The 11,606-nt window shown below is 37.2% G+C and overlaps 1 protein-coding gene across 1 annotated transcript in view; it reads right to left on the bottom strand.

The window, feature by feature from the left end:
- Positions 1-466: 466 nt before the first annotated feature.
- SLC6A2 (solute carrier family 6 member 2) overlaps positions 467-11,606 on the bottom strand; it is a gene marked incomplete at both ends in the record, with an annotated part of 58,712 nt that continues 47,572 nt past the window's right edge. Inside the window, 5 exons of the mRNA XM_079541594.1 lie at positions 467-490; positions 2,054-2,125; positions 3,532-3,699; positions 6,589-6,689; positions 11,322-11,421. Of these exons, the coding sequence (XP_079397720.1) occupies positions 467-490; positions 2,054-2,125; positions 3,532-3,699; positions 6,589-6,689; positions 11,322-11,421 (465 nt within the window). The remainder of the gene's footprint in view (positions 491-2,053; positions 2,126-3,531; positions 3,700-6,588; positions 6,690-11,321; positions 11,422-11,606) is intronic.

The raw sequence follows: 11,606 nt of genomic DNA, 5'->3' as shown, positions 1-11,606 counted from the left end.
TGCTCTTTCCTCACAATTGAGATGTACCCTTTCTTAGATCTAAGAACATTCAGTTCTTGGTTTAAATCAGATCGTATCTGCAGTAATTATTACTGTCAGAAAAGTTGAATTTGCTTCTTCATGATAAAGGAGCATTTAATGTACTGTGATTGCTTTTTTTTCTCTACTCCCCCCTCCTCCACTTCTGCTAATAGCAAAACTCACAAGTTTTGGTCACGTAGGGATCTCATGGCACCAAAAGATACAAGAAAAAATAAACAGAGTCTTTAAAGATCATTTGAAGCCAAGTAATAGAAGGGAGGCATTGAGAACAGAGAGCAGACGTCTTCCCTCAAAGAGTCAGTAGGTAAGCTCTGAGTCAGCCTGGTCCAAGCATCATTGAGGGAGCTTTGAACTTGACTTTTCTGTATTCCCAGTTTAGCTTTAACATTGGTTTTTTTTTTTTTTTCCCTCAACCTGTTGGTTGTCATATTGTTAGCCAGTGTTGAAGCTGCAAGGGAACATAAGTGATTGTTTAATAACATTGATTCAAGTGATGCTTAATAGTTAAAGATATTTTAAGTGCGTTGTTGACAAATACAGAATCACAAAGTCTTAAATCTACTGATAGGTTTCTGTGGATTCTAGTCAGCAGTGAGAAATGTGCTGAATTTAAGAATTGTTAAATTGGGATAAATGGGGATAAGCTTTCAGCTTGGTTTGAAAATTCAGACCTGCTGAGTGCTGATGTGAAGAAAGCTTCTGTACTTTTTGGTTGGTCAGTGTTATGCACACAACTCTGATCTAGCAATAAAACATATTCCTAGCTGTATAGCGAAGGCGCCAACAAGTTAATATAACGTGCCCTGGTCTTTGGCATACTTTGAGGGATCACTAGGGATTTGCTTCCAAGTATATTTTTCTAATTTAAGCAAAATCTGTTTGCTTCCTTTTTTTGCCATTATTTGGAGTCAAAAGTATAGTGTAGCAATCACTACCTATCTCCCTATTCATATAGGAACATTTGACTGTATAAAAATGATGTTATTACAGCTGGAACATGAAAAATCTTTGAATAACTGAGGGCAGAAATGGAGTAATGAGAAGGAATGAAGAGGTGCTGTGTTACTGCACAATCTTGGCCACATTATATACACAGTGCTCACAAAACAGGAAACTGCAGGGTTTTTTTTTCTTTTTCTGTACTCTGTGAATCTACACTTGGATTCTTTTTTTTCTGAAATTAAAAAATATACTTCAAACAGTATTTTTTTCAATATTTTTTCTGAGCAGGCAAAAGGCAGATTTCTTTTTTCAATATCAGTGTACAAACCCCCACTATAATATCTGGGTCATATTTTGAGGTAGTGTGCATAATTGTAGTTGCTTTCAACTTTGAAGCCAGAAAGTGGTCCAACATGAATGCTGATAACAGTAACAAGTTTCATATTTGCATCCTTTTTATCTTCTATGAAAAGAAGTATATTTCAATAAGGCCATTTTATTTACTAAAAGGAAAGCAGTATTTGGAAACATAGGATGTATTTCATGGCTGCTTAAGAAGTGTCCAGCAGTATTTTCAATCAAATGTATACCTGTGGGCAGTCCGTTCCATGTAGTTCAGACCATTATTTTGTCTGTGTACTGACAGTGGATGTTTGGTTGCTTTTTTACCCTATTCTCTGATAATCTCTGATGGAGATTAGAAAATCTGATTTTAGATTGCTGTGTAATAACCGGGGAAGAGGATGTGACCTATTCAGTTACATGTTATAGTCTTGTAATATATTCATCTTGTGGTGAGATTTTGCTGTACTCAGATATATGACCTAGGATATTGGATTGAAGTGATCTGTAACGTTATCAATTCTGCTTAGCTATTTCCTTATGGAGTGGAAGGAGGGTGCCAAAAACCTCCAAACAGCAATAGGTGCACAGAGATCTGAGCCTCCTGCATCCCATCATGCTGGCAGAAATAAAAGACCGCAGACCTGTGGACATCTGCCATGAGGAGGCTGATGCAAACCCTGCTAAAGGCAGGAAGGAGACAAAGCACAGTGAAAGGAGTACAAACCTTAAACTGCCTGATGTTTCCTTGGGCCACGAGCTGATGTTCATTTTCAGGTGTGATGCAGTAAGCTAGTCTCTAAACCAGAGAGAGAAGAGAAAAAAGTCAGCCATATGAAGTGGAATTATGTCTGTAAACCCCAACCTATAATGGGAAAGTGTGAACTTTATTTAAAGCCGTAACTTAAATGTTTAATATCACTGCATCATGTGTCTTTAACTTAGTCACTGAGAGATCAAGCTGCTTATAAGCCCCCTGATATTAGCATTTAATATAAGACAGAGTAGAAAGTTTATGCAAATACTGAGTCCAAATATTTAGCAAGTGCATATGGAAAAGAACACCAGGAACAAGCTGGTACCGCAGGCTTTATGTCCCCGGAACTCACACTACTAAGGCTGCATTTTGTCAAACTTTGTACTGTTAGGAAATTCATTAGAAATAGGATTTCTTTAATTAAGTGCCTTTCTGTTATACCGCTGCTTTTAATAAGATGGTCACAAATTGTTACTCCTTCAGGTTTTGCTCTATTCAGTTCATGCAGCATCTATGTTATGGCTTAAGTGGGTTTACATAGTGGAGGATCCTGCTGCTGAGTGCCATGGTTCATTTACTGAAGTACAGAAGAGGCTAGATGATGATACAATAAGCAATGCCTTTTAGTATAGGATTTAGAAGTGCTTCTTCATTTCTGGATCTGTTTCAGCACTTTGGTCTGGATATAGAGGTTTGTTTTTTTTTTTTTTTTTTCCAAGCATTCTGGTATCAGTGTGGAAAACAATAAAAAGATCTGCATGAGTTCAAACCCTAGCAAAAGATAGAAGCAACTCCACTAAAGAGAGGATAAGGGAACATATCTGACAGAAATTAAAATACTAAGTAGCTGCTGTTAAAGACAAAATACGGGGCAAAGTGGAATCTATTGCTCTGATCCAGTAAAGCATTATTACTGTTATTGCTGGATGCTTATTATGTGATCAATGGCAATCCTGAATGTGGAGCTATTTTGAGGATGCATCTTGCCTTCCCAGCATGTAGATTTGTGTTTAGAGACTGATGTAGACTCTATGACAGGAGAGGTCCGAGTTAACTATATTTGCACATAATGGTTTATAACACTACCACAGCATAGGGTGATACCTTGGACATGGTTTAGTTTGGAACTATGTGAAGACTATAACTTAGAACCGAATATAAAGATAGTAGTTTGTACGTTTTTTGTTAATGAGGAATACTTTTTCTCATCAATCAGGTTAACTACATGTATCAAAAATCAGTTTTAAAAAATTATGCTTTCTGTAAAGAAAATTTCTATCTAGAAACAGGGAAAGGATGCAGTAAACCCCCAGTGCATCAGAAACTGAATCCAAAAGGTCACTCATAACTAATAAGTTTGGGGAGCAAGAGAAACAAACTGTCACATTAGATCCAGCCATTTCATTTCAGAGCAACATTTAATGACATTTTATTAGCATTTCACTTACTTCTTTAAAGGTCCCACGCACATTCACAAATTTATAGATAATATAGGCAGGCACAAGTATCATTGAAGATAATGCTATTCCCCAGCCAATGCGATTTGCCCAGAGAGGGAAGGTGTAGTCATCATAGGTCAGAGGTTTGAAGTTTATTATGCTGACTATTACAACAAACTAGGGGAGGAAAAAATAAGATCAACCATTGCTTTGAGACATGAAGAAACTTAGTGGAAAACAGATTTTGTGTGTTTGATTAGGCAAGCACCCTAAGGAGTATTTAAAGTTGGCTTCACCATTTACCTTCATCCTATTTATTTTGTGCCTCTAACTGCTTACGCTGTTGAAGTTCTTGCTGCGTTTGCTGAGATTAACAGTTCATTTCAGCTGCTCTGGACACTGACTGCTGGATCTTTTAGGGGGAGGATTGAGTTGTTGTCCACTATGGCCTCACTTAAACTAGAGTTAAAGGAATAAAAACAAAAATCTGTAATTAAGAAAAACCTCTTCAGGATCTCTTGTTTTTCCTGCTTCTCAGAGGTTTTATTTTCTTAGGAGTTTTATACCTGTTTTCCAGTGAGAATCATGACGTAAACTCCAGCACAATTCATTTAGTGAGGGAAATGCCATACAGCCTTAAGGCCTGGAAGACAAAGGTGTTTGATTTTTGTTTTTGTTTGTTTGCCTGTTTTGTTGTTGTTGTTGTTTTGTTTTTTTAATTTGTTCTTGTTTGTTGTTTCTTTTCCTCCTGCTGCTACCCTATCCAACAGCAGGGCTGAGAAGAAAAGATTAAGGTACCACCCTATTTCCTTCATTTTATTTTCTTGTTAAATCCATATGGATTGTATACTCCTCAGAGTTCCTTGATTTGGTTTATTGGGCCTGCACGTTCTCTTCCATGTCCAGTTTCAAACTGTAGAATTTTGAACCTAGGATTTCAAAGGCTATGCAAGGAGTGTATGAGTTAAAGGAAACCAACAGCATAAAATTCCTAGACAGATGTTCATTTTCTTATGAGATTTCCTTGCTGTGATATACACAGCAGCAGTTTGTATGGAGAAAATGCTTCAAGGAGATGTTTCCACACACCAGTTATCTGGATGACCCCAACTTGCCTTTCTTAGGGAGAACTGTATTTATTGTTAGAAACTTTTGTAGTATGCTACCGGTCACAAACAAGGACAGGTTCTGGTAGGAAAATATGGAATTGTTAAAGGAATAATTATACTGCAGTCTTATGATTTTATAGTCTTCTCCAATTTGTTATGAACTATATATATTGTTTTTGGTTTTTTGTAAACTTGTATAATAGTGCTCTAAGAATATAAAGCTTTTATGCAATTAATAGTCTCCTTAAATCATAGCAAGATCAAATTTCCATGCTATTCACCCTGATGTCTTGATTTACAAATACACATGGCAAATGATCCCAACACAAAACCAATTATGTTCTGAATCTAAACTTTACACGGAGCAAAGAAAGGATATATTGACACTTCAGGATATTTTTTTCCTAAATGAAAATCACAACTGTTTCATTACAGATCAAGTGGTTTACAAGGTATAATTAATACATCTGCTCAACATAATTAATGGGCATAATTGCATGCGACTTATTCTAAGGTCTTATCCCATCTTGGTGGGAATCCTGGTGCCCTCCAATAAAATAATTTACCAGTGAAAGATGTGCTCTAATAGATGTATTACAAATGCAGAGATTTTTAATCAGTATTTCTGAGCACGTTGCTCTGATCTCTATCTCAAGAAGTGGTATGTGTAATATATACTTGAGAAGAGAGAAGTGAAATCTAGTAGTAAGTAAAAGCTTCTGACATGTTTTCATCTTCCTGAACTGCTATATGTAATCATTAGTAGATGGTTTTAAGCTGTCGGTATGATACTTCACTTCTGGAGGAGTGAAATATTTGCAGTAGCCAGGTGTCAAGATGGGAAAATGAGTATATACAGTTGTGTCTATGGTGATTCAACGCATGGAGGCAAAGGCTGTATTATTTGTCTTTAAGAAAAAGATCTGCAATCCTGATCAACCTGAGTGTCTGGAAACAAACTTGATGCCCAATACATCTCTTCTTGGAAAGACAGAGTTTAAATTAAAAGTTAGATTTGACATATCTAATAAAATCAGAATGAGTGAGCCTTGGCGCTGAAGATCAAATGCACAGAAATAAGTAACAGAGCCAGAATTACGGAAAAGCAGATTGAACGTGGTTTCAGTAAGCACAGAACCCCAGGGAGAGTCTGCAAAACATCTTATTACTGGAATTAGGGAAGGCTGGCAATGGTTGCTTTAATTATGTGTGAATCTATTTTAATATTTTTCTTAACATTTTTGAATTGGTGCCTTCCAAAAAAACAGTCTGAATTGATTTGGTATAAAACAGTGTCATTTCATTAAGGTTTTATTTTTGTATTTCACTAAAAATTTCATACAGTTTTGAGGCCTTCTGCATTGAACTTTCTTGAGATTACCCTTTTAATCCTGCTTCAAAGATGAGACCAGCTACAGGAGGTTGCAGTTTTAAACTGAAATCCATAGTAGCGGAAATGAGAATGGGGAGGGGTGATGAACCTGAACATTCAGATGCACTTTGCTATCATTAGGAAATAAAATTATGTAAAGCTTTAGTAGTAAGGGAAGTTCAACACTGTTGACTTCAGGTACATCACATATGCTCAGCCTTTTGCCCTAGTAAAATCTCTTATCCCTGGCTATTTTTGCAACAGAAATATGTTTTTATTGTCCATAGATGCTGGGAGCACACTGCATCTAGCTATGTTTTTAGTATTCTCTAAGAAAACTTGCTTAATTTACATCTTGAAGAAGTGAGGGAACAGAAGATGACCACAGCCACAATTAGCTTCTCCTGAACAAGCAAAATGTTATGCACAAAAACAACCTGTGCCATTGAGGGGAAGAAGTAATTAAATTGTATTCACCCTGAGAGTGTCAGGCATAAAAGAATCACCTCAGACTGATAACTATTGGATATTCTAAGAAAGACATGCTGGCAGTTATTTGATAATGAAATAACAATCAACACTTACCAACAGAAAAGCAGGGCTAACAAACTTCCAGCACAGTCTCCAGTAGAGGCCTGGCTTGAAGCCCATCATTTGTTGGATATCTTCACTGAATCTGTCTACACCTAGAAGGGATGTGGAGATCAGACTGGCATTAATCTAAACTGATAAGGTGCTGGCCTATCCCAAAATACCAATCTGATTTTAGAAAGACTTCCAAATGAGAGAGAAGTACAAGACTAAATTGATTGATTTTCAATGAATAGATGCATCTTTGATATTACTATGAGGATTGCTCTGAAACCAATGCCCTCTAGTTTATTATGTTGGCCCGTAACATCACAGCAGATGATGGCGGTATGGCAAAAGAAGCTGAACCCTCCCGCCAGTATTCTGTTACTTCTTGCTGCTGTGTGACAGATGGCAGCAGAGGGGCACTCTGACAGAATGGCGTCTGGCATGGAAGCGTGAAGGAAATGAAAGTGTGTCACTGAATTCTTCTGTGTGGAAAAAATGGTCCCCATTGACACTCATCAACACTTGCTGAAGGTTTATGGAGACCAACCAGTGGTGGTGTGCATTTCAGCAGTGATGACCGCAACATAAAGGATAAGCCATTTTCTGGGTGGTCACGTATAGCTTTCCCACCACAAAATGAAAATTGTCTTGATCAGCTCATCCATGCAAACTGGCTATGGTGGTGACTATACTGAAAAATAGTGTTTTGTAGCTGAGAACTTGCTCTATCCAGTTACATTATTATGCTCTTTGTATCTGTTGTAGTTTCTATGGAAACAAATAGGAGGCATTACTTTCAGAGCAGCCTACTTTTGTCCAAGAATTAAGCACCTGTGAGCACTTAGTCTGTCACAAATAGCATTACTGTTGGAAAGATAAGCTTAATAAACATCTGGCACTTGATTTATGGACTTCACACATTTTTTGTAATAGTTGTGGACTATTGTAACCTAATTATTCAGCACTACTGTGAGTGTATATATATTACACAAACTGCTTTCTGATATTGATGTAGATTTGTATGATTCATAATTTTTCAAAGGAAGTTGTATTAGTTCTGGTTAGTGGCATGCTTTAGTAACTTTTCAGTGTTTCATTAAATGCTGCAGATTTTTAATTACATAATGACAAATATCATTTCATTTTTATCACCTTTCCAAGGAACTGGACAGATGCTTCTTCTGTTCAGTGTAAATATGTACAAAATAAATCAGCAGCTCTTGCTATTGTCTCTTTACAAGACTCAGTACATTTAGCAGGCATGAAGTAGTGCACAAGACTTGCCAGCAAAAATCTGTAATACCACTCCATTCACAACTGTGTATCTACCTGCAGTGGGATTCAGTGCATCACAAATGTAGGGAAACAGAGTCACCACAATAACATTTTCAGCAACTGTGACGTACTGGCCAGAGGGGAGAAGAGCTACCAAGTGCCAGCTTTTCAGTCTTTAGTGTTCTTTGAATCCATATAGTCTGAGATTTCGGATGTATGCTGGTACATATGTGGGTACTTAGTACTTCTGACAGTCTGAGTATTAACAGCTGTAACAATAGTAAAGGGAAGCCCTTTTTTGGACAAATATGAGTACAATGTAAATAGCTGCAGTAGAAAATCTCCTGCATCCAACACAGAAAGGAGGATCACTTGACCTTGTAGACTCATTCAGAAACACCATCTAGACAGGCAATTCACACTGAAACAGTTTGTTCTACTCAGGACAAGGTAAAAAAACAAGTTTGCTACCATAAGTTACTTACTGTTGTGGAATTTATGTGTCCTCAGGAAGGAAGACATTTCACTCAGTCTCCTAATTCCTTTACAGATTTACATTGAGTGTCATGAATTATATGTATAAGCACTTTAGCACTTTTAGTAGAAACAGAACAGGCTTTTTGTGAGTGGCTCGTCATTTGATAGAGATGGTGTATTATTTGCTGTAATAATAGTTTCTCTTTGTGTGGACCAGTTTAGTAGTGTTTCTTAAATAATGAGGGCAGCTCAAGTATTCCCTCAGGAGCCAGGGATATTTATTTACAAGGTCTGGACTCTTGAACTTCTGTCTCATTGTGAACCTCCTTCTCCACTGCCTCCCAGTATTACATACAGGTGAAGCAAAGTAGTCAAATTTAAGAAAGGATCTGTAAATGCTCTTTGAACTCAATCCGATTCTATTTGCAGTGCCTTCTGTGAACTTCAAAGTGACTGAATTTCAACTGCTTCAGATACTAAGAGCTGAAATTTATCGTTGAACAGAAGGTCAAATACTAGGACTAGATTAGGCTATCTGAATAATTTTTTTTTAGATTCCAGACAGATGTACTCACAGTTCAAACAGTATTTTCTGTCCAATGTTTACTGAAAGTGGGGTATAAGTAGGCCCTATTCTCAGGCTGCTTTTTCAACAGCATGTTTTTTCGATATCATAGTCTTCAAATGATTCTAAGAACCAGCCTGTGAGGTGGAAAATAGCTTTATCTACCGGTAGGGCTTGCTCATTTCCAGTTGTTTGGTGATCCCGTAGGATAACTCATAAGGATATACCTAAACTATGAGTGACTCTTTCAGTCACAGGAGGAAACTCATACTGCAAACAAAACTCCAGATTAGTTGCCAGAGAACTGGTGTGAGGTATGAGAATAATCTCCTTGATTTTCCAGTGAAAAACAAGAAAGATATACATACAGTCTATGACCAGCCCCATGACTAAATACACTAAATCCAAAGGGAATGTAAGTGTTATTTCTGAACTAATAAACTTTGCAGTTGCTTGGGAATGTCTCTACTGCAACCTTCTGTTAAACAGTACAGAAAATTTGACCTGCTCTCTATGTATGTCATATTGTATTGCCAATGGAATCAACATGGAAAAAGAACGATGAGCAAGAAGGTGGGAAACAGATTTGGCTATAAATGCACATTATCCTCCTAGGATGGGACAGCATTCTTTTTTTCTCATTGATGATGCGGAGATCAGAGTACAAAGAGAATGGAAGTCGACACACTGCCAGTGCCTTCTGCAGTGGCCACACAACAGAACTCTGTAAGTCATTGTGCTGTGCAGGCAAAGCAGTGTGAATTGCACAGAAGCTCTCGAGCAGGTCCTTGGCACTGAGGTGAAATTTTTCAGTGGCCATAGCTGAAATATTTTATTGGCATGTTTTCAGAAAGTGGTGAAATACTTTCAGCAGCTGATCAGAGCCTTACAAGCATTCATTCTATGTTGTATTTACCGCTTCTGTCTTGTTTAACTCTGTATTCCTATGTAGTTTTCTTTCACAAGCCTGGCTTATGATTATTTTTCATTTGGAAGGTAAAAATTAATAGTAATGCCTTGAATTTCATGTATTTGATTTAAATGAATTTAAAAAATCAAGTGAACTTGCACAGAAATAAGAAAGTAGTAAGCAAAAAGGAATTTTGAATTAGTTTAGAACCTATGATGATATCAGGTTTGCACAAGAGGAAAAATGGTAATAGTTACAACTAACACATTCCTTGTATTAAAATGAACTTGCTTTCCCTTCTCCCTTATGCATTCAGGTGTATTTTGCAACAGATTTCACAATAAGTGAGCATAGTAATAATTTGAACTTAATGTAAGATTTTCCACGTTTTTATCTCTGCCAAAATGTCAGTGCTTGCCTTCAGGCTGGCTTAATGTTTTGCTGGGTCATCAAGGCAACTGGGGTCTATCAGGAAAAAGAGGTAGATGAGGCCATGCCAGATTTAATCAGTCAAAGTCTTAAAAACAGGACCTGGGGCTGCAAAGAGTTCTTTGTTATAAAGCAACAGGTCATATTGTGTCAGTAAAAGTATCTGTCAGCTGCTTAAGACAAAGGAATAGATGCTTTCTTGATTATGGGGGAGGCAGGAGGGAGAAGGGCAGAAGTTGCAATGTTTACTCAAAGCCTGGCTAAGCTTGGTTTAGCCTGGGAATCACATCCAAAGCCTAGCTATGGTATAACACAATAAATTCTAGTTTGAGAGTGGCAGATAATAACTTGCTTTTACTAATCTAACAATATTGTCATGTGTCAGCTTCCAAGCTAAGTTAACTCTTCTGCATTCAGCTCTTTTTATAGGGACAAAAACAGTTGTTGTGTCCTCGTGTATTTTGAGAGAACAGTGTAAGAACTGCTAGCTCCACAGTGACACTGGGTGACAAAGTCAGTACTTTTACTGAAGAAAAAGCTTTCAAGCTTTAGTTGAACAGCTTTAGACATGAATGCTTCGTGCACAAGTCAACAGCTTTTAATTGTAAGAGGATGACTAGAAGAATATAGTGGTGTAGTATAGGTGAGATAGATCAGTAACTGAGGTAGGGAAAAGGCAGTGAGGACGATCATGCTGAGATCTGAGTCATATTAACTATAAACATTGTCTCTGAATAGAAATAAATATGACTTTCAGGTCTAGAACAACCTTACTAGGAATTAGGGCAGCTAGTTCAATAGAGACTTCACTGAGTGAAAAAAAGGAGGAAAAATAACAGTTTAGGAAAATCAATCTAGCATCAAGAAATTTTATCTACAGCTGATAGTTTGGACTGTTGAAATAAGTTGACTTAAGTATGATACAAGATTTTCAGTCTTAGATGGATTATTGAGCTCATGACAAGTTTGTGATTAATACTGAACTCCAGAATATATTTCTCTTATCCATCCAAAGGAGGGGCTCCTCTAAATCACACTTCCAAAATATTTACAGTGCTGTTGACAGTAAAATTAATTTCTTACCATAAAACCAGGAAACTCCAATCGCCTCCATTAAGACAGCAAACAATATTGAAGTCCCAGCTGCAAATGTGTCCAGAAGCGTGAGCACATAAATTCCACCCTAGCATGCGGGAGTTAAAAGATGCAATAAACCAAAGTTACAAGTGGAGTAATTTCAGTACTTCAGTAACAAGTTAACAGAAATCTGCTCTACTTAAAATCTCTTAACCCAAGCATTTTAGTACTGGTACTGCAGACATGGGTGCATGTGTACATACAGCATAGTGAAATCAGACTTGAAACCTT

This window comes from Tetrao urogallus, assembly GCF_951394365.1.
Source record: "Tetrao urogallus genome assembly, chromosome: 12".
Lineage (NCBI taxonomy): Eukaryota > Metazoa > Chordata > Aves > Galliformes > Phasianidae > Tetrao > Tetrao urogallus.
Note: the sequence above shows the minus strand (reverse complement) of the source record. Positions and strands in the feature narration are given on the sequence as shown.